Below are 27,884 nucleotides of genomic sequence, written 5' to 3' on the forward strand. Positions count from 1 at the left end.
AATATTGCAAAATAATTTGCAAATAGCTCGTTGCAAATTTGACAATAATAAAATGATCAACATTGCAAAAATATTGGCAAATATGAACTTGCAGATTTGACAATGATAAAATCACTATTTGGTATAAGTGACAAGTACTAATGTATGGTCTAAATCAATGGCAGAATAGTTGGAATATCTGTGCAGAAAGCTACACTTTTGTCAGAAGTGACATGTAGAATTAATATCTCACTTTATTCATAGAAAGATTTTTTCCTGGAAGTTTGGAAAGGTTTATCAGTTTGGAGTACTGCGTCACCGACTTACAGTTGGGGATCCATTCCAGTGCTGCAGCATAAGTTTATTTTTGCCTTAAGTTGGCATTTTGCTTTTAACAGCGCTTACAGTGCCATTACTTGGTTTTTTGTGTTGCATCCAGTTACAGCACTGTAAACACTGTTAATTTGATGCCTATTATCACCGTTAGTGCTGTCAACAGTGCTTACTATGCAATAACTGATGCAACATCAAGTTTAAAGCGCCATTAATAGTGCTGTAAAAGCGAATCTGGCATAAGTTATGGTGACGAACTGTTCCCTAGATATAACCCTAAGTGAGTACATGCAGTCCCCAGTTTGCAAAGGGGGTTCTGTTCCTACTGTGTCATAAGCCAAAAATAGTTGAAAATCCTAATAAAACCGTACTTTTAATGCTGTGGGTGTATTGAAAACGATGTAAACTGCATTTCTGGGCTCGGCCATGTCGCTCCGTGAAATAAGTCCGTTTAGCGTTACTTAGCTAACAATTAGCCTCGCATGGCATCCTAAAATTAAAAAAAATTCCTGCACACGTGACTGTTGCAATGTGTGGATGACAGGTCCCACCCACAGCAGCAGGAACGCGTGAGCGACATTAACCGATAGCATCATTCCTTCTTTATGCTGCACAGCCGACAAAATGTCATCTAATGCTTCCTATGTTCATGTTTGCTGCTTTGTAGTTGCTGAAGTTGGTGATGTACTCGCTTTAGTTGGTTTTCTTTCTGTGCTATTGTATTATTTTGGTTGGCTTTACCATTATTAGTTTCATTCTCTTCTCTTAGATTAGAGTATCAGTGTCTGATTCTAGTACTTCCAGTCTTTGCTATTACAGCGAAGGCTGCAAGACTAAACTGACCAAGTTATGCTATGATGCACACACGAGGTGCAAGAGAGTGTATGTAGTTGTGGTTATTATTATAAAGGATTAGTTTTTCCAGGCCTCCGAGCCTAACAACGGCTCTTCTTGGGCTGGTTTATGCAGGTGGTACCTCGAGATACGAAATTAATCCGTTCCTGAGGTTGTATCATGAGTTTTTCGTATCTTGAACCGCATTTTACACGTAAAATGGCTAATCCGTTCCAAGCCCTCCAAAAACACCCCAGTAAATTTCATAATAAAGCTAAATTGGCCTATAAACAATGAAATACTACAACAATTTGGACCATACAATACCTAACTTAATATGTACTACATAGTACCTGTAAATAAAGTGTATTAGTGTACATGGTATACAAGAAATACTGTATGTACATACTTACGTATGTAGTAAAATGTGGAAGCTTACCTTTCGAGTGAGGCTATCTCCGAAAGTGGCGACAGAGGAGGGCAAACAGCAGATACGTACACTTAACTTTACGAAACACATAAAAAAAATGTCATGAAAACATAAACTAAACTTTACGAAACACATTAACAAAACTGTAACACTTAACTTTACAAAACTTAAAATTAAATTTATCTTGAATTTTTTTTATTTTTATATTTTTTTTACTTTTTTATACCTTACGTATTTTACAAAATTTCAATTTCTTCACCACCGAATGGATGCCAGTCTGTTTACGGAATTTTTCGAACCACCCATGAGAAGCCTTGAACTCTGGGGTTGCCGTTGATGTCCCCTCTCCTCCGTCGTCTTCGGCTTGGGCAATCAAATCGCCGAAAATAGCGCTGACCTTCTGGCAGATTGCCGTCTCGGTTATCGTATTGCCAGCAATTTCTTTGTCCTCAATCCATAGAAGCAGCAGCCTCTCCATTTCATCATGCACATGGCTCCTCTTGTTGGACAAAATAGTCACGCCCTTGGAAGGTGTAGCTGCTTTGATGGCTTCCTTCTGCTTAAGGAAGGTGCCTGTCGTCGACAGATTTCGGCCGTATTCCTTAGCGATCACACTCAACCACAAGCCAGCTTCATACTTTATTATCATCTCCATTTTTGTCTGCATAGAATGCATTCTTTTTCTTTCTGTGAACTTCAGCAACTTTCTTGGGACCCATGACTATATGCACTGTATGTAATTAAGTAATGTAGTATACTAATTAGGTTCTCACACAACACGATAAAGTAGTACAACGAAATCACTAACACGAATTTACGTTAACAAATGAAATCATATATGTGAACGAACGAATTCCGTGTGCGTACGATAATGCTGGTGAGAAGCAATGGCTGAAGAAGAGCGCCGCTACGTACGATGCTTGATGGGATCATGGGAGGGATGCTGACCAATAGGAGAGAAGGATCTCATGGCGGTGACTAGCATCAGGAACCAATGGGAGAGCGGGAGGATGGTGGCGAGTCTACTCAGTTGGCGGTGCGCGAGTTTCAAAATTGTTATCGGTGGTCCGGGCGAATCTCGGACTTTACAACAACAACCTTTCGTATCTTGAGCAATTTTTGTATGTAAAGCCGTAAAATTTTTCGTATTTGCTTTGACATCTCGAGTTTTTCGTAAGTTGAGCCTTTCGTATCTCGAAGTACCATTGTACTTGTGATGAGTGTAAGGAGTGGGATGAGAGTAGGTGGAAGTTTTTAGAGTCCCACCTTAATAGGTTGGAGAAAAATTGGATTAGGATGGCAGCTGCTAGAGCTGAAAGTAGGGACTCTTCCCTTAGGCCTAAGACTTACTCCGGTCTGCCTCTTACTTCTGCTCCTTGAAATAATCTTTCTCCTATCCTCAGCCTTCCTTCTCTCCCTCCTCCTACTCCAATGCTCAGCTCCCATGTTTCCGAACCCGATGTCATTGCCAGTCTTGCGTCGAGGATTAATGATAAATTTGATGCCAAGTTTAATCTAGTTTTAATTTCTGTCGCGGAGTTGTGAGCGTACCTTAGGGGCCTCATGGATAAAGTGGAGAAAGTGAGTGATGATAAAGTGCCAAGTGAAGTGTCAGTGGCGGAAGTGGTTGCCCATCCTGTCGACTCTCCTAAACGAAGGTCACTGTCCTGCTCCCTTGATACTGGGAGAAGATATACTGAAAGTCCAAGGGAGGCTGATGGGGTTTGCCCACGGGCTGCTACCCCCTCTATTGGTCCTACTGTTAAGTCTCAGGACATGACCGACTGCCATTGGAAAGGCATGTCTGTGGATGTGCGCCACTTGTCATCAAGTTCTGACTCGGAGTCTGATCTCGGGCATTGTAGACTCTACAGTAATGCCTCTAGGCCTTTGAAGAGGCATGTGCGGGATGCAGCTCCCAAGTCCCCAGTGCCAATCAAGTGGCATAAGGACTCTTACAACACATCTCCCGAATGTATGGATGGACGCACTCCCACTCCAAGAGCCCAGTCCCTGGTGCGCTCCCATCTCCATTAACCGTGTGCCCACCACTGACTGCCGCACCACCAGTTCTCGCTCCCGCTTTGCCTACTCTCATTTCCACACTGCCTGCTCCTGCTCCCGTGTTTTCTGCTTCCGCACCTGCCCCTTTGGATTCTTCCTCTTCAGGACATTGGCAACATCAGACCTTGGCTGCAGAATCAGAGGACCCCTCTCTTGCTCCCCTGAAAAGACAGCGGGCCGAAATTCTGAGTTACATAAAGAAAGCTCCTCCAGCAGGAGTTTCTCCTAAGATGGCAGACAATCTTTCGTCAGTTCCTTCGGAGGATGAAGAAGAGGGGGGTCAAGATTTGGGTCAGCTGGCTACATAGAAGGCCTTGCTTCGCTTCCTCTTGGAGAGTTATCCTTGATTTTTAACTTCTCCTCCTGCATCTCCTGCCTCTTCATTCCTGATGTCAGAGTCAGCAGGAACTTGTTCTCCTTCCCAAGGTGGTTCTGTTCACTTCCTCCTGGAAAGCATTGAAGGTGGTCAGGGAGTGGCTATCGATGAAGAGGGAACAAGGGCAGGCAATGTTGGCGCATCCTCCCTCCCTCCTTATCAAGAGGTTCCACAGGCCTTAAAACACTGGAGAAAGCCCCTCCTTGGGAGTTGCTGCCTCCTCCCAAGGGGACTTCTCTAGTCTCATAGACTCTTCACGCTGTGCGGCCTTTGCCTCTGCCAAGGTTTTCTTTATTGGCCGAGCTGGATCACCTTGTCAAGAGCCTCTTCAAAGTGTTTGAGGTATTCAGCTTCCTTGACTGGACAGTGGGCGCTCTCACCAAGAAGACTAAAAATGCCACAGAGACAATTGATGTTTCAACAAACCTTCTGAATGTGCTTTCATGCACAGATAAGGCTGTCCATGAAGACACAACCTCCTCGCCTTCTGACTGCTGAAGAAGAGGGACCTGTGGTGTTTGTTTGCATTGAAGGAAGTTACAGCTTCGCAGAAGGTGGCTTTGCTTTTTGCTCACCTGGACCCTTTTCATCTCTTCCCGCAAGACATGGTAGAGCAGATAGCTACAGACCGTCGGAAGTCGACACAGGACCTCCTGACAATCATCTCGCACCAAGCCTTCTTTGTCTGCGTCCTTTCGTCCAAAGTTCATCTCTCTGCTCCAGCAGCACCCTTTTAGTGCGAAGAGACCACAATCTCATTCAAGACCCCACTCCAACCTGCGCTTCCATTAGAAGTTTGTCAGGAATCACTCAGGCACCAAGTCTCAACTGAAGAAGTGAGCAAGAAGTCCTTTGTGCCCCAGTCGGAGCCAGGCTCGAGTTTTGGGAGAAGTGGGCTGGCAGAGAAGCAGAGCCATGGATCATCAGAGTATTAAAGGAGGGCTACTGCATTCCTTTAGTCTCATCGCTTATTGCATTGGTGTACTCGAAAGGATCAGAAAAATACTTTGCCCTTACGAAGAAAGTGTCATCCTTTCTTTGGAAGCAGGCCATAGAAGAAGTGATAGAAGTCCATTCCCAGGGAGTTTACAATTGCCTGTTTGTAGTTCCCAAGACATCAAGGGGCTGAAGACCAGTATACTAGACATAAGCGCACTCAATTGCTTCGTAGTAAAAACCAAGTTTACGATGGAAACGAGTCAGTCAGACATGTCATCCATTCAGCCGGGCGATTGGATTATCACAGTAGGCATGCAGGATGCATATCTACATATTCCAGTTCATTCAACATCAAGGAAGTTTCTAAGGTTCGTCTTCCAAGGAAAGGTCTTCCAGTTTCGGTCTTTCCACGGCACTGCAAGTATTCTCTTGAGTTCTCTCTCCTCTCGCCAAGTGGCTTCACCTGATAGGCATCAGCATCTGTCTTTATTTAGATGACTGGCTTCTTCGCTCGCCATCGAAGGAACAGTGCACGAAGGACCTTCAAACAACACTTCATCTCTCAAGAATTGGGAATCCTGTTAAATCTCCAGAGTTCCTAGTTGGTTCCGTCTCAGGAGATTCTTTATTTGGGGATGATTCTTGACTCTCAGACTTCTCAGGCTTTTCCATCCCCAAAGAGAATTGCGAGTTGCATTCAGTCAATCTCCAAGTTCCTCAGTCTTCCGACGTGCTTGACTCTTCAGTAGATGAGCGTGCTAAGAACGCTTTCTTCCATCGAGACCTTCGTTCATTTGGGCAGGTTACACACGAGAAATCTTCAGATCTTCCTCAAAGCCAACTGGGACAGGAAGACTCAACCTGACTCGATGATTTTTCCTATCACGCAGGAGATAAAAACTGATCTACAGTGGTGGCTACCAGAAAGAAGATATTCACAGGTGAGATCCCTTCTTCCCCCTAAACCCACCCAACCTGGACTTTTACTTGGACACTTCGGATCTGGGCTGGGGAGCCCTTCTAGGATCTCGGGATGTTTCGGGGACCTGGTCCCCAGAGGAGACGAAGCTCCACATTGTCAAGGAGTTGAAGGCCATTCACTTGGGCCTATGTCATTTCTCATTTGTATACAACAAGACAGTGGTTGTGCATGCGGACAACACCACGGCCTTGTCCTACATCAAGAAACGGGGCACGCACTCCTTTGCCCTCTGTCAGACAACACGAGAGCTGCTCCTGTGGGCCCATCAGCATCAGGTAACACATGTCACCCGCTTCATTCAGGGGAAGTTAAGATTCCTGGCAGATGAGTTGAGCAGACAGAGGCAAGTGCTTCCCACTGAGTGGACTCTGGACGACAGAATTTGCTCTGACCTGTGGAGATTGTTGGCAGACCACTAATAAACTTGTTTGAAACATCAAGGAACAACTGCCTTCCTTTCTTCGTTTCTTCAGCCCGGACCCTTGAGCTTGGGTGATGGTTGTGTTACTGATCGACTAGGCAGGACTGGATCTTTGATCTTTCCCTTCCTTCAGCCTAGTCAGCAAAATTCTGAAGTTTGTATCTCATAGCAATGCCTCCGTGACTGGTAGCCCCGTTCTGGCCCACAAAGGAATGGTTCTCAGACCTTCTACTTCTGCTGTTGGACTTTCCATGACTACTCCCCCATACACCATGGCTACTCAGACAACCGCACTTCAGAAGGTACCACTAAGGGTTGTCTACACTCGCTATGACAGACTTCAGACTGTCAGAAAACTCGTCAGAGCGAAGGGATTTTCAAGAAAAGCTGCAGAAGCTATTGCAAGGTGCAGACACCAGTCGACTAGTAACGTCTACCAGTGAAAATGGCCAGTCTTCCGTAGATGGTGCTCCAGATATCATATCTCGTCTTCTGAGACGTCTGTAACTTAGATCGCCGATTTCCTTCTCTATTTAAGAACCTCCCAAGAACCTTTCATCTTCCACAATTAAAGGTTACCGAGCCATGCTTTTGTCAGTGTTAAAGTATCATAATCTAGACCTTTCGTCTTCAAAATCTTCATGACCTGTTGAAATCTTTTGACACCTCCAAGCAGAAGTAGTTGACATTGACCTGGTACCTGGAGGACCCACCAGTCGGTTGGTTGGTTAGTGTCTCCTAGTTGAGTTGATTCTTTGGTCTTGTTATTTTGGCACTGCGCCCAGGGCAAGGGCATGGAGCTTTTATCCTGAGTCTTTTTAGCAGTCAGGCAGATCCCCCACTGCAAAACTTCCACTGATGTAGAGGCGACTCCCGGCTCACTGCCACACCACTACAGGTTAAGATAAGCACCACCAGAGGCAGCATCTCCCACAGTAGCTTTCTTACCAGGTAAACAAGCAACAAAAAATGAGCCAGTGTTAGCCTTTCCTCTAGTTCAATAACATTCGTTTTTACATTTAGTTAGTTTAGTCCATTCATCCCACACCCTTGTAATGTGGGATTAAGCTAAGTAATTACTTGGTAAGTTACTTTTATAAAAATGATAATTTTATAATAAAATGAAGTTTTATAAATATACTTACCAAGTATTTACTAAATCAGAGCCCACACTCCTCCCCTCTGATTTTCATGGACTTAGCAGGATAAATTACTACTAGAATGATGCTATCGGCTAATGTCACTCGCGAGTTCCCACTGTGGTGGGTGAGACCTGTCACTCACGCATTGCAACAGTCACTTACATTCATATTTTTAAATTTTAGGATGCTGTGCAAGGCCAATCGTTAGCTAAGTAGTTACTCGGTAAGTATATTTATAAAACTTAATTTTATTGTAAAAATATAATTTTCTTTTAGTTTTTTTTTGTAAAACAACCTCTAAATTTTTATTAATCTGCCATTTTGGAACCATATTTCCTGCTTGGGGTCAGTGTCGCAACCCCAAAACATGCGTCGTAAACCAGGAAATTAATGTATTTGAAAACAACCTCGGAATTTCATAAGCTGGAGACTGACTGAATCTTTTCATGATTCAGTCATCTGTTGGGCTAATTGATGTAGTAATTCAGTCACCTTCATTCACTGTATACTAGCAGAAATATTTGGATATAGTTACTAATTGGTGTGTTTGCCTGGTAGTTACTACATAATGAATGTAGTTTCACTGCTAAACAATCATCATTGATTGGTTTTCTTGTTGGGTTGCCAACACATCTGGATGTTCAAACTTAGAATCCAGTTAAGTTGCCTATTCCAAGCATAATTGTTTAATTTTCTGTATCTATTTTGCAGAATACACTCTTCTTCCTGCCATACATACATGGCCATACATACAATGGCAAAAATAAGTAAATTACTCAAGAATTGGTCTGCCTTGATCAGTGAAATATGCTCTTTTGTACAGTAAATGACAATTTGTCCAAAATTGCCTTTTTCCTAACTATACAAACCTGAGGTCCTTTTACAATAGGAAAGTAACTAGCTGCAGCTAGATGGTCGTAAGCTTTTGAACAAGGGAGTTTGGTAGTTAACTGCTTGTCCGACAGTGCGCGCGCTGCGCGACTGGGAGGTGAAGAATCACTTTTGCTTTAGGCCCAAGCAAAAACTGCAGAGTGAGGGGTGTCATGAGGTGGGACTATGTGTAAAAGGACCTCAGGTTTGTATAGTTAGGAAAAATGCAATTTTCGACAAATTGTCATTTGTTCCGATACGTGATACAAACCTTTCGGTCCTTTTACAATAGGAAGACTCACTTCTTGGTGGGAGGAATCTAAGTCTTTTGTGAAGAGACTGGTGTTCGCCCAACCTTGGAAGCCTCCCTGGTCGTGAGAGCGAGGGAGGGATCCAAGCCTCTGTCCGATTGATTGGGGTGTGCACCACAGGATCAATGGTCAGACCTCTGGACCAAGTACTAAGAGAGAGGCAAGCGTATCTCTTTGTACCAGCAAGCAAGAACGTTCCTGTTTGCAAGAGGCAACATAAAGTTATGGGTTTGTCTCTTGTTGGCTTCCACTTCCCCCCCCCCCCCCCTTGTTGGGGGAAGTGGTGGATATTTGCTCCCATCCCTAGTGAAAGGGATAGGATGGGGCTCTGTCGAGTAGCTCACCTGCATCTCGTCCTTATCCAGCAGGGTGACGACCGTATCCCTCTACCCACAGGTAGAGGGGGGAGAAAAAGATGGGAAGAGGAGCCAGTCACACTCTCATTCACTCATCCATTCTTACAGTCACACCAGGACTCGATGCTGTTCAGCCTGCGAGGGTCTGGGTTAGCTACACAACGTGTTGAGCAGCCACCACGGGTCCCAAGGAAAAAGATCCAAGGACCTGTGGGCAATATCCCGAAGGTAGAAGGAGGTGCATGTGGTCTGGTTGGACCAGACCCCTGCCTTCAGTACCTCCGCCACGGAGAAGTTCTTGCGGAACGCGAGGGAATGTACTTCTTCCAGGTTATCCCGGTGCTAACGAAGAGGCGTCAACACTCAGCCTGGGGTGTCGAGTTTCTTCAGATAGCGCCGTCGCACCCTCACAGGACAAAGCAGCATCTCCTTTGCATCGAAGGCGGTGAAGTCCATTAGGGAGGGGATTGTGAAGGACTCGAACCGATCGTCAGGGACTGAAGGGTTCTGAGTCTTCGCTACGAAGTTCGGTACGAAATCGAGCGTCACGGATCCCCATCCCCTGGATGCTTGACTTCGCAGGAAAAGTCATGCAGTTCCCTCAGAGGAAAAGAAGGGAATAGTCACATGACCTATCCCTCTTCTCGACTTCGGTGATGTCCAGTACCCATACTGGTCTATCCGTCTGCAGCAAAGTGTCTCGCATTCTCCTATCCCCATGCAGCGAAGTTCTTCTTCTCGGTAGTGTATAAGACACCGACACTTCATGGTGGGTGTCGATGGTATGGGCACTGGGACAAGCCATTAGGACGAAGTAATGATTAACCCTCTTACGCCGATTGGACGTATTAAACGTCGAGTCAAAATGTCTCCCGTATGCCGATTGGACGTATCATACGTCGGCTCAAAAAAGTTTTTTTAAAAATTCGCGGAAAAATACTTTAGGCCTACCAGCCGAAAACTTTTGAATCACGCGCCTTGGGGGATGCTGGGAGTTCACGGATCAAGGCGTTGTTTTGTTTACAATCGCTACGCAGGCGCGCAAGCGCGAATTTCTTTCTTATTGCACTAAAAAGTATCAGTGACACATCTCGGAAATTATTTTGTCACTTTGACATAATTTTTGCACCATTTTAAATTATCCTTTACATGAAGTATTATATATGTAAATGTGCGCAATTTCATCTAAATTACAACAAAAAAATACTCATGATTGTAGCTTTTATCAGTTTTGAAATATTTTCATATAAATAACGATAAGTGCAAAAATTTCAACCTTCGGTCAAATTTGACTCTACCGAAATGGTCGAGAAACGCAATTGTAAGCTAAAATTCTTATATTATAGTAATATTCAATCATTTGCCTTCATTTTGCAAGAAATTGGACGTCTCTAGCACAATATTTCGATTTATGGTGAATTTATGAAAAAACTTTTTCCTTACGTTCGTGCGATAACTTTTCCGATAAATTTTTTCGTGCGATTGTCCTAATGTTTGCACCCTTTTAAATTTGCCGTTACATAAAGTTTTATATATGGAAATGTGCGCAATTTCATGCACAATACAACAAAAAACAACCCATGGTTGTAGCTTTTATCAGTTTCAAAATATTTTCATATAAATAACGTTAAGTGCAAAAATTTCAACTTTCGGTCAACTTTGACTCTACCGAAATGGTCGAAAAACGCAATTGTAAGCTAAAACTCTTATATTCTAGTAATATTCAATCATTTACCTTCATTTTGCAACGACTTGGAAGTCTCTAGCACAATATTTTGATTTATGGTGAATTTATGAAAAAAAAAAACATTTTCCTTACGTTCGCGCAGTAACTCTTCCGAAAAAATCAGAATTTTTTTGTGCGATTGTCGAAATGTTTGCACCATTTAAAATTAGCTGTAACATAAAGTTTTATATATGAAAATGTGCACAATTTCATGTAGAATACAACTAAAAATGATTGAAGGTTGTAGCTTTTCTCTTTTTTCGAAATATTTGCATATAAATCATGATAAATAGAAAAAAAACCACGTTCGGTCAAATTTGACTCTACTGAAATAGTTGAAAAACGCAATTGTAAGCTAAAATTCTTACGGCCTAGTAATATTTCGTCATTTTTCTTCATTTTGAAACAAATTTGAAGTCTCTAAAACAATATTGTGATTTATGGTGAATTTTTGAAAAATATATTTACCTTCACTCCGAAATACGTACATCGCATTATCCTAATATTTGCTCCTTTTCATATTAGCCTTTTTATAGAGTTTCATATATCAAAATGTGCGCAAATTCATGGTAAATACAATACAAAATAATTGAAGGTTGTAGCTTTTTCCATATCCGAAATATGTGCATATAAAAAAAGAATATATAAAAATTTTGACATTTGGTCAAATTTAACTCGTCCGTAATGGTCGAAATCTGCAATTCTAATCTAAAACTCTTACAGTATCGTAATATTCAATCATTTGTCTTAATTTTGAAACAAATTGGAAGTCTCTAGAACAATATTTAGAATTACGGTGAATTTTTGAAAATAACATTTTTTTACGTCCGCGCGTTATGAATTCGTACATCATTTTGTGATAATATTTTTCCGGTGTTGCTTTTATTGTTTTACTATGTATTATATATCAAATGATTGCAATTTAGTGTACAATACAACAAAAAAAAAAGTAACTCGTTAGCTTTGACCGTTTTTTGCACAGCGTGATTTAAATACAATTATCTATGAATTTTTTTTTTTCTACCATATATCGCATTATTTACATATGATAATGATATTATTTTTCATTTCTGATAATTGCATACTAAACTTCAGGCAATGACAAAAAAATGAGCCAAAAAAGAACTCTTAATCTTCAAAACTAAGCGCGCTGTGATTTTTTGAAAAAATTATTTTTTCCGCTTCCGCGCTCGCTCCAAACCGGCGCCGGCATACGGGAGAGGTTTTGATTTTTAGGGCTTCGGCGTAAGAGGGTTAATCTGGAACAACCGAACGAAGTCCACAGCGTAGTTCGTAACTAACTCGGACGCTCTGACTGAGTTCGGTTGTGAGGCAAGTTGTCCAAGCATCCGAACAAGTCACATGACCTTCGCCCTTTAAAGGGTTATGCCGAGATACCAAACAAATCATTTTTGTTTGTCACCGATGCCGGACGGCGAGGTGATGATTCTCTTAAGGCATGTGCCCAACAGGCAAAAGTCAATTGCCTTCTAGAGACCGAGGTCCCTGATTGCAAGACATTCTCATAGTAGTTGAATCTCGGCTAAGGAGAAACAACACTGTGCCGTTGAAGACGAAGGTGACAGTGAATGCAACCTACGTCTTCACAGCCGAATTGAGAGAAGGATTCTCAAGATTCTGAACCTGTGCTTACAAATAACTGAAAACGCTAACCGCTAGTTTCATTGCTGTCTGGTGAGGAGTCGTACTTGCAATGAAAGCGGGGCGTTTTTCAGTAATGAAAACACAGGGAAGTACTGCCTGAAGAACTGCTTCTCATGGGCTGATTATTTGGAAGTAGAGCTGGCAGGTCAGGGAGTAGGCGATGTCTTCCGATACATCTGTTAATTCGGGGTGAACAATGAACAATTGCACACCTACGAATACGAGATATTTTGAAGACAAACTCAGATGTCTGAGGAAATCATTCCGCATTATTGCAGTGCGATGCAGCGGGAGACTAATACAGACTTCTGTTACCATGCGGTAAACAGAAAGATGAAAGAGTCCAAGAGATATCTCTGTTGAAAATTCTTGCAATGTCGAAGGCGATGAAATCGGGCGTCACAGCAGTAGATGGTCATTCATGTATGCGAGAATCCCCGTTAATCAGAGACCTAAGTCCGTGATTGTTGGGCAAAGATACGGTTTGGTAGTCAATCATTGCAGGGGAGAGAGACATAACCGGCCGTGCATCTCGGAGAGCCAGCTGGTACTGAGCTGCTATCGGGCAGTTCAGTACACCGTAGCTCTCGCTGACTCGCCATCCTGAGTTGCCAGGTAATCCATTCCACGAAGGAATGCTTTCGGCTAGAACCATCGAGCATAAAAAATACGCTTGAGCAATTATATTTAAACGAAACGGATTTTGGTAAATACAAAAGCTGGGTTGGTGTTGTCGTGACAATACCATAAGTATCTAAAATCGAAACTGGTAACTCCTGGGAGGTTGCAGGCATTCCCGAGTTGCAGTTCAATTAGGATACTAGTCGTCTCGGTCACAATCCATAGAGTTAACTACAGTATGCGCCTACACCCCGGACAATTCAACTCCTTAACAGAATCATGTCGCGAGGGTAATATACGTAGTATATTTGTAGGTTTCTGTACAACGACCTCCATCCTAAATTCTTTTCCCTTCGAGGGATGAGAATAAGGATTGGAGATCGACCGCCTTCGTTCTCTAGTCAAGAGAGTGAAGGAGAAGTCTTCCCCGAAGGAAAGCTTCAATGGTGAACAGAATACCGAAGACGATAGTTCAAGCCAAACTGGATGTTCCCATCCGTTCTTCTCTATTCCAGGGTTGGTCGCCTACTGTGAGATATTCTTCCTTCAGCAGCAGTGCTTCTTCCAAACGCTAGAAATTCCAGGAATTCGAGCATTCAGCGAGGTTCCCGATTATCGTGGTAACAATTATCGGGGATTCTCGTCTAGCTCACTTTGGACCGTGGTTTCGCCTAAGTGTTTGGAGATCGTAAAAAAATTCAAACACTCTGAGAGTGCTAGAAATTCCACAGAATTCCAAGCACTCGGCGAAACCCCCCCAAAATTCGCCAAACGATCATCGGTTGGTGGTCCTCTCGATTCCCGTAGAAATCGAGGATGGGGCAGGATCCCTCCTCAACGACCGGGGCTTACGTCAGGTAGGACCCTAAGGTCCCCCCGGTAGCGCAGTCCCCAACGTGGGATCCTACAGAGAAGTCTCTGTAGGATCCCTCCCCTTTCCCTCGTAGCCGTAAGGAGAGAGGGAATGAGGGAGGAATTGGATACTCGCTCGCCTTCCCAGCGGAACTAGCAGTTGGAGAAGAGAGTAGGAGCAGCCATCACCTTGCGGCGATGGCCTTCCAGTCTGCGAAAACGTATCCTCAGGAGAAACGTTTTCCCCGAGGAGGGTTACGAACTTGCACCGTGGGTAAGGGTCTGCCGCCACTGTGAACGTCGTCTGGGTGGGGCTGATCGATACCTGACAGGAGAGAGCCGATACCGTCCTCTGATGCATGTAAAATCACCGCTGTCGCAGAAGAGGAGGAGGAAGTAGCCTTTTCGGTCTGACAGACCTCAGCGAGCCGTCCTGTCCATAGACGAGAGACTTCACTTGGTCCAGCAGAGTCGGCAAGCTGCGATCGCGGCAGACCCACCGTCGGTTTGGGTTCCTTCTTGGACCCCAAAACGACTCGAGCCGGGATGTGGCTCGGATGGTGGGAGCGGCGATCCTTCCCCGAGGTCGTTGTGCTGACGAATCAGCGCAATAACCTCGGCAAAGTTCCTCTGGATCCCTGGAGTGACTGCATCTTGCAGAGTAGGAACGTCAAGCCCCTCAAACAAGAGCAACTCCCGAGATCCTCCCCCATCAGGAGGGGGAATAGCGACCGACCCCTCTCGGTCTCCTGTCACTTGCACGTACGACCTGGTCGATCCTAAGACCGTGCCTGGTACGTACGGTGTCGTGACGGGCTCGTGCGGGGCGCGCCCCTCACGATCACTCCTCGGTGCCTTGCCCTTCCCGGTGTAACCCGAGGAAGTTGAAGGCACAGGAGAGGAAGACCTGACGCTCCCCCCTCGCTCACTGGCAGAACCAGTGTTCTTGGGGGGGCTGCAGGCGATCACCAACCCGCGATGGGGATCGAGCTGCAGGCCTGGTTGCGCCGTTCCCCTGGGGAGAACGGCTGGACCGAGAACAGCAGCCCCGATCTCGTGCGTCAGAGGAACTGCTGCTGGTTGCCCTACCTGTCTGGTCCCTGTGGGAGCGGCGGTCAGGTGACCTGCAGAGACCACTGTCGCGGTGAGACCGGTGCTTGTCCTCATGGCGTGTCGAACAAGTGGCGGCTGGCACCAGCGATCGGGGGGACACCTTCCCAGCCTCAGCCCGTGGTCGGTCTGGGACCGTCACGTCAACCCGGGTGACCGGCTGGTCGCTACGAGAGCAAGAGCTGGCCTGATGAGAGTCGCCTGAGCGGCTCTAACCAGCCTTCCGCTCCGTGCCATAACCTGGCGCCAAGTGAGCTCTGGCGTCTGGTTCTTGGCTGCACGGACACTGGTGGGTGACTGTACACTCGGTACCTCTCGCGAACGAGCAGCCGAGACGGAACCTGGTGTAGCGGCAGAGCCCCTAACACCAGGCGAGGAAGTACCGGTGTTAGCCGGTACCCCTCTGGTCCCTGTAGTCTTCTTACTTGCGGAAGAAGAGATGGGCCCCGCTCCCGAAGGAGCAGGAGGACCAGCGGAAGGACCCCCCCCCCCCATTCCACCGGAGTGGGACGTGCCCTGAGAAGTTCCCGAGGGAGGCTTCTCAGGGGCGGGGGGAGGAGGCAACCTTCTTCTTCTGCAGCTGGGTAGCCTTGGAAGTCGAAGGGGAAGAGGTGGCAGAAGACGTCGACGAAGAAGACAAAGACGACGACGACACCTTCCTCCTCTTCTTCGTCAGCTTCCTCAGGTCAGACGTAAGATCTGCCATCCAGGGCGGAGCCGGGGCTGCTGTTGCCGAAGCAATAGGGCCCGGACGCACCTGTCCGGACAGACCAATGTCTGGGGCAGCACCACCACGAACAGGGACGACGTCAGCAGGCATGGGCATCTCGGGAACGGCAGGGACAGCCAGCACAACATCAGTAGGTACGGCAGGCAGCACAGGTAACGTAGGAGGCGGAGCAGCAGCCAGCGACATCCTGGGTACCGGCGGCAGGTCCAGGGGCGAGCTCTTAGGGCAGTGGAAGTCTGGTCGCGGCAGCACGGCAAACCCGGGTGGCGGCAGGGGGCCGCCCCCCCCGGTACAGCGATCGGACCCTGCACAGCGGCTGTAGGCGACACTGATACCACGTGAGGCGAGTACACCAGGTGAGGAGGGGAGGCGTACCCTGGAGTCGACAAGGTGGTCGTCGTCGTGGTCACCGCTCCATGGGTGACCGCAGCAGACCCAGCCACAAGAAGAAGCAGCCCCTGGACACTAGGCACGCCCTGCAGACCCAAGGACGCCCACACCTGACCAAGGTCATCCGTCGTGGCAGAAGCACCTGCGGAAGCAACAATAGGGTGATTGGAGGGGGGGAGTCCCCTTGCGCGGGGGTGGGAGTCCCCTCACACGGGGGGGTGGGGGCGAGCCCCACCCTGAACGAATGGAAGACCCCGAATACAATTGTACGTCGGGGCACCGAGCGCCCTCCTCCACACTCGACAGATTGGGCGAGGAGAAGGACCCAGATACGAGGGGGGAGGTGCCATCCGTGGGAGCTGAGCGGGGGGGCAGGAAAGAAGACGAAGAATCGGATACCAAGGGAGTCGCGTGAGAGCTTCCGACGACTTCTTGGCAGGCCTTCGCTTCCCCTACCCCCACACAGCACCCACTGCACCCATAACTAATACATGGCACGGCCCGAGAGCAATCGTGCCCTCGGCACGGAGTGCAAGGGCATAAGGATCAATTCCCGGTATGAGGGGAATCTTGATCCATAATGAATATTGATGCAATCAAAAATAATAATACAGGCAGTCCCCGGGTTACGACGGGGGTTCCGTTCTTGAGGCGCGTCGTAAGCCGAAAATCGTCGTAAGCCGGAACGACACTTGGAAATATGCCTTAAACTAAGAAAAAGTTAGAGACCTTACCTGTGTGACATGCAAGTATATTGCATGATGTGTAGTGTGGTTATTTCAATGGCAAAGGATGGTTCTTGAAGGTATAATTCTTTATTAAACTCTTGTGACACTATAAAGCACAATGTACTACACTTAATCCTTAGGTTAGATTATACACTAAACACTATATTATGCACTGTACACTTCGTAGTAGTATTTGGTAGATCCTGGAGTACACTAAAATCCCAGTCTGGTAGCTCTGGAAGGTAAAAGTATAACACAATTAGTACAAAATACTACACAAAGTCCTGAATGCAATATGTAAATTATAGATATCAAGAGTAAAAGAGTTAATGTATGTTAATTAATTCCTTACTTTGAGTTATACGTATCAAGAGTAAAAAAGTTAATGTATGTGAATTAATTCCTTACTTTTAGTTTAAAGTTGTCATGCTATGTAACCCTGGATGCACAAAGTCTTATGTGGCCCCATAGCCTACATCATTCAGGGGGTTCTGGAATGTACAAAAAATAATTAGTATGTCAGTAAGTACTCTATGCATAGTAAGTTACATACAGTAATATGCACCATACAGTGGTTTAATATCACATATATAACATGTATAAAACTTAGTTAATGTATGTTAATTAATTCCTTACCTTTAGTTTAAAGTTGTCGTGCTATGTAACCCTGGATGCACAAAGTCTTATGTGGCCCCATAGCCTACATCATTCAGGGGGTTCTGGAATGTACAAAAAATAATTTTGTCAGTAAGTACTCTATGCATAGTAAGTTACATACAGTAATATGCACCATACAGTGGTTTAATATCAACTGGTATGCATAGTAAAATGATTGGTCTACACCCCCCTGTTCAGTAGGGAGTGTACAGTATGTACGTAATTCCATGAGGGACCTTGATCACTTATCCCATGTGAGAGATCTTGGTCACTTTTTTTTTAGTATGTACGTATAAAACTTACTTAATGTATGTTTACTACACTATGTATAATTCCTTACCTTTATGTTATGTAGTAACCCTGGACAAAGTTTTATGTGGCCCCATAGCCTGCATCATGGAGGGGGTCCTGGTTTTCTGGAATGTACCAAAAAAGTATCAAAGTTAAGTCATGTTATGTATGTTTAGTAAGTTACATACAGTAACCATACGTACAGTGGTTTATAACATTTGATGTACATAATCAAACTTGGTTGGAAATTCCTGTAAAAAAAAGTTATGTACGTATGTAATACTACTGTATGTAAAAACCTTACTGTTCATACTTTGTTACACTACATGTTACATGTGATACGTATACTTTCCTGAAGGGTTTTTTCCATCCAAAAATGGTGCTTCTACTTGTAGTTATCCCTTGATGACACTTGTAGTAGTAATTTGTTAGTAACAACCTGGAGTTGTGTGAAAAATGTTGGTTCTGGAAGGAAAAAGTAACAAAAAATTAGTGTACAAAATATACACTACAGAAAGTTGTGAAGCAATATGTTAATTACTGTAGATATATCAAGAGTACTAAAAGAGTTAATGTATGTTAATTAATTCCTTACTTTTAGCTTAAAGTTGTCGTTCAATGTAACCCTGGATGGACAAAGTCTTATGTGGCCCCATAGCTACATCATTCAGGGGTTCTGGAATGTACAAAAAATAATTTTGTCAGTAAGTACTCTATGCATAGTAAGTTACATACAGTAATAGCACCATACAGTGGTTTAATATCACATATAACATGTAGTATAAACTTAATTTAGAAATTCCTTACATAACTTACCAACTTTTAGTGAGTCTCAAAGCTGTTACCTAGGTTGTGGGAGATGGAGGTGGAGGTGTAGAGCATTCATGATAAGGATGCATTCCAAACCTAACTTCAGTGTGCTTTATCACAGATAAACAGGCTAGGATGATAGGCAGTCTGGAATGAAGAATTAATATTAAAGGACAGTATGTAACCACTTAGGTGTACAAAATTGTACGTACTAGCAAACATTAAACACAACTGAGAATTCCTTACGCCTTCAGCAAAATGAAGACATGTAGGCTATGTAGAGGTCTGGTTTATGTAAGTCACAGGTGCATGCCAGTCTGGAATGATAATGTAATAGTACATATGATTATATAGTATGTATGTTACATACTAACATGGTTATTACATATGTAATATAAAACATTAATAAAAAAAAATGTCCTTACCAAATTCTAGTGGTTGGCTTGCTTACTGGGATGGCCATATGGTACATGAGAGTGGGTGGCTGGGCTATGGAGTGGGATGGGCAGGTGCTTGGGAGTCTGGAATGATAAAAAATATATAAAATGATAGTTACTATACTGTAACTACTGCACATGTTATTACTGTTTGACATATGTAGTGTGTAATACGTATGTTCAATATAAAAAATGAAGAATTCTTTTACCTGAAGGAATGGGAGAGGTGATACTACTCGTATCAACTGATTTGGGCTCTGGAGAGGTGATACTCGTATCAACTGATGAGGGAACATCTACATGTGGAAAGAATGATAGGGTACATAAATATATTATAAGGTGGATGTAATTGTAGCATATGTAGCACTTTTTAATAAAATTTCTATTAGCAATTTATAAAACATTTTATACAAATTTGGTTAAGGATTCCTTACCTGATGTATAGGGCGAGGCATCAAAACCATGGAAGGCTCAGGGTCATCTGGGTCACTGTCACTATCAAAAGGGGTCAGAAATAAAAATAAAAAAAATAATAAGGTTATGCAACATCAAACACATTGTACCACTATGTAAGTTAGTGTACGTATGTATGTAGGGTGTAAACAATTTCCAACATGAAAATGAGAAAAATGAAATTGCTTAACCTGATTGTACACGTACAGGTGGGCGGCTGATACAGAGGGTCCAGGTACAGGGGATCTGGAACTGTCACAGGTAGTACAGGGAGATCTGGAACTGTCACAGGTAGTACAGGGGATCTGGAACTGTCACCACCTTCTGCAATAAAATTACAAATGATGAAAATTAATGAAGTTACAATTTACTCTTACATTTAGTTGTTACATTAAAAAATTAACACATTTTAATATGTACACTAAATGTAAAACCATAAAATTAGTAAACTGTTCAGAATTCCTTACCAGGACTAGGAGTGGGAGTGGTGGTACATGAGACTTGTGAAAGAAAGTGTCAAGCCTGGACTGCACACTTCTCTTCGTCTGCTTCTCCTTCAGGGTCTCCTTGTAGAAAGTCACCAAATCCATGATTCCTCTCTTGATTTTGTCAAACCTAGAAACGTTAGGGTCTTCTGCCTCAAAAGAAGCCAAGGCTCTCTCCAGATGAGGTGAAAACCCTCTGACAAGCCTTTCACAGTTAATGACCTGGGTTTTGGCTCTGGTGCCGCCTCCTCTTCCTCAATCATTTGTTGTTCAAGTTCTAGTAAGTCTCTGCAGACAATTCCTCTCCATGGGAAGCCAGCAGCTCGGTTACATCATCAGGTTCAAGATCTAGTTTCAGCCTCTTGCTTAGCCCTACGATCTTCCTCGTCACAGTCTCGACGTCTTCTGCCTGGTCAAAGCCTTCAAAACTGTGCACAAACTGTGGACACAGTTTCCTCCAGGCCCCATTTAAAGTGGTCGTCTTCACCTCGTCCCAAGCACTTGCAATATTTTTCACTGCATCAGCAATGTTGTAGCCCTTCCAGAATTGCTTCAGTGTCAACTCCTTGTTAGCTTCTATGGCCCTCAAAGCAAAACGTATGGTCCTTCTAAGGTAGTAAGCCTTGAAATTAGCTATTACTCCCTGGTCCATTGGCTGTATCAGCGATGTGGTATTGGGTGGGAGGTACACCACCTTCACATTAGGATGCATGTCGCTCAATATTTGAAGGGTGACCAGGGGCATTGTCCAGGACTAAGAGGGCCTTAAAAGGCAGACCCTTCGAAGTCAAATACCGCTCCACTGCTGGCACGAAATGGTCATTGAACCAATCTTCGAAGACCATTAAGGTAACCCACGCCTTCTTGTTTGATTTCCAAATCACAGGGAGTTGACTCTTGAAAATGCCCTTGAAAGCCCTGGGATTCTCGGCCAAATACACCAGCAAGGGCTTCAGTTTCAAATCACCACTTGCATTGGCCCCAAACAGCAAAGTCAGTCGCGTCCTTTTTCCAGCTTTTATTTATGGCCAGGGTGCTGACTTCTCCTCCTTGGAAAGGTACGTTCGATTTGGCATTCTTTTCCAAAATAATCCAGTCTCATCCACATTAAAGACTTGGTGTCAGCCGTGTAACCACCATCCTTAATTATCTCAGCCAAACCACCTGGAAAACTTTCTGCTGCTTCGCTATCAGCACTAGCAGCTTCACTTTGCAGCTTCACATTATGCAAATTTGCACGAGCCTTAAAACGGTTAAACCAACCTCTACTCGCGGAAAATTCACCACCAGCACTGCCTTCACCAAACTTTTTCACTACTGCCTCATGCAGCGCTCTAGCCTTCTCCTGGATCACACTTAAGCTCACCGGAACACGTCGCTGGTTCTGGTCCTCCAGCCAGATCATGAGCAATTTCTCCATTTCAACAATGCTCTGGCAACGTTGCTTCTCGTTTATCACCGTTGACTTCATCGGTGCAGCATCCTTAACATGCTTCAGAATACGTTCCTTGTCCTTCACAATGGTTACCACCGCGGTCCTGCTCAAGCCTAAAGAACGGCCTATTTCGGTGTTAGTTTCTCCCTTCTCCGAACGCTTTATCACGTCATATTTGACCTCCATCGTGATGACCTTCCTCTTCTTGGATGAACTATCATCGGAGGAAGTACTTTGGCGTTTAGGAGCCATTGTAAATTTGCGAAAATGGCAAGGAATTTCAGCAACGTCTTAGCACACAACCTAGTGAAATGCAGGCAGGCACGCGATTGAAGTGGCGTCCTTTCGTATTGTTACGCTTGGCGTCCTCGACCGTCCGAGGTCGTTGTTCGGTCAATTTACCATACAGTTTAATAGCGTTAATTAATTTATGCACCTCCGCTCAAAAACTAGTTCTGCATATGAGGTATCGTAAAAAGCATAACAAACGTCGTAACCTTGGAATTTGTGTTGTAATCTAACCAGAAACTTAGTTTTTTTAATTATGTACTGGAAACAAGCAATGATTTTTCATTATATTTGCGCTTTTTTTGGACTGTTTTAAACTGCGCATCCCAAGCTAGTGTATTCATTCGCCACCGCAAACTAGTTCCGCATATGCGGCGTCACTAAAAAAATTCAAAAAATACAAAAAAAAAAAAAGTGTCAAAAATCATCATAACCTCAAAATTTTTGTTGTAATGTAACCAAAAACATATTTTTATTATGTACTGTGCTAAACTATAAAGGATTTTTATCATAGCATGCGTTTTTTAAAAGCGTCGTTAACTCGGAGCGTCGGAAGCGTCAGCGTCGTAACCTCGGAACAAGCGTCGTAACCCAGGACGGAATTTCCATTGAATATTTAAGAAAAAGCGTCGTAACCTCGGAACGTCGTAAGCCGGAACCGTCGTAACCCGGGGACCGCCTGTATATGAAAATGAAAAAGAATCCTGCGTTTACGATTTCACTTTCACACAAAAAGGGGCTCGGGCCGAGAGCATTCGCGCCCTCGGCACCGAGCGCAAGGGGTAAGGATCAATTCCCGGTTATAAGCAGAAACCTTGATCCATAATGAATATTGATGCAATCAAAATAATATATGAAAATGAAAAAGAATACTGCACTTGCGATTTCACTTTCACACAAAATAAAGGGCTCGTGCCGAGAGCATTCGCGCCCTCGGCACCGAGCGCACAGGGCAAAAATATAAATGAAAAATGAAAAAGAGTACTGCACTTACAATTTTCACTTTCACACTTTCACCCAAAAATACACGGTTCGGCGCTCCCGCCCTCGGTACCGAGCACAAAGGACCTAGGGATCGATCTCAGGAAAACACTCAATTTTCCACATTTACGCCCCTCAACCCCGGGCACAGTCGTCGGGTAATAGGAGGCGCGGAGATTACATTGATCCTTGTTCCATAATCATAAATAAACAAAGTGTATATGAAAAATGAATATGTGTACTTACAGTTCACTTTTACACACACAAAGTAAGGGAAAACACACAAAATCCTGAAAGCAAACGACGATAAAGCGGGCAGAGAGCAATGACGAGCACGTCCACACACCAGCAGGCCGAAAGCAAAAGTGGTTCTTCACCTCCCAGTCGTGTGGCGCACGCACTGTCGGACAAGCAGTTAACTACTGAACTCCCTTGTTCGAAAGCTTACGACCATCCAGCTGCCGCTAGTTACCTTCCTATTGTAAAAGGACCGAAAAGTTTGTATCCCGTGTCGGAACAAATAAGTTTTTTATATATGAATTATATTTTCTAGTGTTATTTTTAATGTTTATGCACATAGTTTTAAAAGCTGTTCTTAAAATTATCAGCATGCAGTCTCTACAAAGTGGATTCTAAGTGTCTAATTCTTAAAACTTTCTTCATACATATTTCTTTGCTAATTTATGTGGTGTCTTTCATACAGCAATGTCTAGCAAACTGTAATTTGGAATTTTTGAAGCAAAAAGTCAAGTGAATAGAAATATAAAATCCCTCCCCCCCTTTTTTTCAGGTTTCCAACTTCAGGTAGAATATTTGATGGATGGAGCTGTATATCTTAGCTGGACAGTAGAACAACCAGGGAAATATGATGTTTTTGTTACTAAGGGATACAACTTTCATGATGTAAAGTTCCACCAGGCAGTCTTGTGTGAAAATGGGATAACAGGCAGTGGGATGATTATCTGCCATGCTTACTTTATCCATTTAGAAAATGGCGATGTGGTTGCTGTTCAGCGGAGGGGGAGTCCTGATGTTATGGCTGTTTATATATCCTTTCCAGATAACAGAGTCTGAGCATTGTTGAGTACTAGTACTTGTAAATTGCTTTACTTATTAGCAAAGCTTCTGAGTTGTATTGTTTGGCAGTTTTTAGCATACCTTAAATTGTGGATATTGCTGCAAGGTACAGTAATTTAGTTATTTTAAAGAAATTTAACATACAGTGGTCTCCCCCCCCCAACTATTTGCGGGGGATGCGTACCAGATTCCCCCGCAAATTAGAACCCATGAATAGTTGGAACCCCTATAAAAATGCTTAAGATGGCCTACATATTTTGTTAGTTAAAACTTAAGAAAAACCCTCTAAAAATTTTATACCTGGTTTTTTAAAGTTTTATCACAAAAAGTGCATTTTATGATGAAATTGATAAAAAACAGGAATTTGTGTATTTCTCATAGAAAAATACAGCAAACAGACGAATTTCCAGCAAATAATGGGGGGATATGTTCCAGGGAGAAATCCGTGAATGTGTAAGTCCGCGAGTCCGGAGAACGCAAATATGGGGGCCCACTGTATACTATTATCTGTATTTTATTATTCATTAATTTTATATTATCATGTCATTTATGACCATCTTTGGTATTGGAAACTTGTTACATTGCAAGTACTGTTATCTGTATTTTATTATTCATTAATTTTACATTATCATGTCATTTATTAACATCTTTTGTACTGGAAACTTTTATTTGTTACATCGTACATTTAAGTTTTGAAATTTGCATCATAAAATTTTATGTTTGTATAATTAACCTTAGGTTTTATATAAAGATGTAGATTGTATTGAGCAGAATAACATTTACTTCAGCAAAAGTGATATGATTGAAGACTGTAAGGAGCAGAAAATGTCAATATGTCAAAGATGATGTAGGAATGTATCAGAATGGTCATTTTCAGGATTCAAATTGCCACTTCTTTATTAGGAAGTGGTTATGGTTCCTGTCAAACCAATTTCAGAAGAGCCACCCAGCTCATGAACACTCAGATACAAACAACGTGATCACAAGTTAAAATACTGTTCAAGAGTGCTCCCCTTATCTACCCGTAAGTTCAAATTTTGTTATGCATGCCAATTCTGTAAATACAGTAATGTATGTTCTGTGTATGTAGTATTGGGTTTTAGGATGAAAAAATGCAGTATTGTATTGATTTTATGTTATACAGGCAGTCCCCGGTTATCGACAGTCTCGGTTAATGGCAGTCTGGTTTTATGGCATTTGTCTAGCGCCATAAAATCGGCAACTTATGCTGCCATAACAGTCCGATTTTCAGTTATCGGCGCCATAAGGTACTGATAATAAAGTTATGGTGTCATAACACTTGTAAGAGAGGTACCACTAACTGTTAGGTCCCTTCACATGTGGGGATTTAAAGCTGCTAGTGTCTCATCAGAAACAGCCTTTAGTAAAGTGCCTCATACAGATCTAAAAGGTCCTTTTAGGTCTTATATTTTAAGCAAATGGCAAGAAAGATGGACTTCTCCTCATCTTGCCAATAATAGAAAGTACAGAAATATTAGAAATAATATATTGCCGTGGCCTTCGTCTTTCCAGTCTGATAGGCGAACAGAAATAGTTTTAAGCAGACTGAGGATTGGGCACACTTATTTGACCCATCAGTTTATTTTAGAAGGGGGCAGCCTCCCAGAGTGTGCTTGCGGTGGCGAGATGCTAACAGTGGAGCACATTCTGTTGCTTGCCCCAGATATTTTAACCAGAGAGAGATATCTTAGGGGTAAATCCCTTTGTGATATTTTGGGAGATGAAGCAGATATTTCTGCTCTCATGTCCTTTTTAAAGTCTATAAACATTTTTAATAACATTTAATTATTTTTTATCTATCACATCATAGATATATGTATTTATTTATTAAGCATTTTCTTCATTCATTTCTTCATTAATTCATTCATTTCTCATATGGTAATTTATATATGAACCATTTTCTTCATACACTTATTAACTCATTTATAATGTAATTTATTTACTCCATTACGGCGCTGAATGGCTTCTTTGGCCCCAGTGCCTGGGCTTTTGCCCTAAAACTCATACATCCATCCATCCGCTAACTGGTTATCAGCGCCATAAGTGCCATAAATCACAGTGTTTCGGTTAATGGCGGTTTTTGCTTATCAGCACCCAGCTGAAAACGGAACTCCCGCCGATAACCGGGGACTGCCTGTATCTTACTTAAATAGGTATGAGGATTACAGTAACCAGCTTACAAACAGTTCAATGTAGATATGGCTGTTTGGAACAAGTCTCGTTTGTAAAGAGGGTGGTGTCTTTACTTTAATATGAGATTTGCACACAAAGCACAAATCCCATATACGTACACTATATCAGTCCTATTGTAAAATAAAAAGATAATGATCTTTGAATAGAACAATTCTTAGTGTTAGTTGAATTATTCCTAGTGTATCTGCTTATGGATCAAAGATTTCTTCTGATTCATAAACTTTTGGAACAGTCACGATTACTATCTCTTCAAATTTCCTCTATACCATTTCTGTTATTGCATATTATTATTTAAAATTTTCCCAGCACCAGAAAAGGGATTTTGACGTAAGGAAAAATCTATTTCTGGGCGATTGGCTCGTGTCGCCAGCGAAATATCCTTTAATCTATTATTTCTAGGGTAAATGTACTAACACATACCAGAGAATAAATAAATAAAGAAAAAGGTCAGTATAACTGACTCGCTCACCCTCCCAGAGAGTGTCGGTATGAACACTATGGCGAGTGAGACCACTACCACGAGCCAAATGCCAATAGAATTCTCCCACTACAAAATCCCCCAAGAGGAGAGCCGACCCACAGAGTGGGCAGCACCTACTACTACTACTCCATCCCATGCTGCCGACTGCTGCGCCTCTGTGGCCATCCTGAAGTTAGCAGACAATCTTGGCGATGGGATGGGTAGGGCGGGATTTCGCTGGCGACAACGAGCCAATCGCCCAGAATAGATTTTTCCTTACGTCAAAATCAAAAGCCCTTTTTCTGGGCTCAGCTCGTGTCGCTGCGCGAAATCGTACCAGAGAAATAGCACAAGATTGTAAAGAAATTCAACAAAATACAAAGAGGTCTCAAATAAAAGATAAAATAAAAATAAATCAATATAATTGCTAATAAGGATACATATACACGTGATACAAAATAGAAATATTACTTAAATTACACTTAATTCTAATAATTTTCTTAACTTAAGGTAATATACATATATACAGGAGAAATATATCATATATGTACAAAAATGGTATCTGTGTAAAGCTATGTATCAAAAGATTCTAAAGCAATTAACATAAAAGTTGAATAAAACAAACTCAACAATAATAATATATAAAGGAATGTATATGACTTAATATACAAAACCCGTAACCATTATAATAAGATGTATCTCCTAGCATAAAAAATAAGGAGATGACATCCACGAGGATCAATAACCATCATCTCAAATGTGAGTGTCCCTAGCAAAAAAATAAGGGACACCCACTACATCCATCATAAAAGCAGCTAAGACACAAGGTGACCGTAAATGAACAAGGCAGGAATAGACGAACTGTTGGGTGAGGCAGGTAGAAAGGAGGACTGGATCTTCTACTAAAGATTAGTCAGAGTCAGGGGAAACTATGTTCCCCGCTGCAACTGCTGAAAATTTCAGAGCTTCCAAGGACTTTAAGTAATGACGTTTGAACACTGTTCGGCGATTTCCATCCAGATACTTTTTTCAACTCATCGAAGTTCATATGTTGGAAATAGTTAATTGAGGTGGCTACTGCCCTGACATCATGTGCTTTTGGGAAAGAGTCAGGATTGGCTTGTTTAATGAAGTACAGGATTTGTTGCCTGATGCCTTTAATAGATAAAGTGCCACCTTTTTCTCTCTTAAAGAGAGGACCCGATGAGGATGAGGAGGTCCTAGATAGAAAGGCTCGTAAGGCTGAAACTGGGCAAAGAGATAGATCTTGTGGAAGGGGTAGTACCTTCCATGGTTCCCACCTCATCAAAGGATCTTCATTCTTTGCTATAAAGCTACGTTCCGGAGAAAGTAGCACTTCCCCTGTGGGAAGGAACTGAATATTGATCCGGATCTCTGGATAACGCCGACAGTTCTGAAATTCTAGCTCCTGAGGCC

At 43.1% G+C, this 27,884-nt stretch overlaps 1 protein-coding gene and 1 long non-coding RNA gene across 3 annotated transcripts in view; one reads left to right on the top strand and one right to left on the bottom strand.

The window, feature by feature from the left end:
• The window catches only part of LOC135212677 (uncharacterized), a 115,887-nt gene extending 91,399 nt beyond the window's left edge, over positions 1 to 24,488 (top strand). For both annotated transcript variants that reach the window (XM_064246334.1, XM_064246335.1), the window contains exon 6: positions 23,487 to 24,488. In XM_064246334.1, the coding sequence (XP_064102404.1) occupies positions 23,487 to 23,770 (284 nt within the window). In that variant the 3' untranslated portion in view covers positions 23,771 to 24,488. The remainder of the gene's footprint in view (positions 1 to 23,486) is intronic.
• LOC135212676 (uncharacterized) lies at positions 16,750 to 18,276 on the bottom strand. The gene is made up of 3 exons (XR_010313962.1): positions 17,857 to 18,276; positions 17,268 to 17,578; positions 16,750 to 17,094 (listed from the first exon to the last, which is right to left on the bottom strand). It is a non-coding gene; the product is annotated as an uncharacterized LOC135212676 (long non-coding RNA).
• Positions 24,489 to 27,884: the final 3,396 nt, after the last annotated feature.

Source organism: Macrobrachium nipponense, chromosome 41 (assembly GCF_015104395.2).
Source record: "Macrobrachium nipponense isolate FS-2020 chromosome 41, ASM1510439v2, whole genome shotgun sequence".
Taxonomy (NCBI): domain Eukaryota; kingdom Metazoa; phylum Arthropoda; class Malacostraca; order Decapoda; family Palaemonidae; genus Macrobrachium; species Macrobrachium nipponense.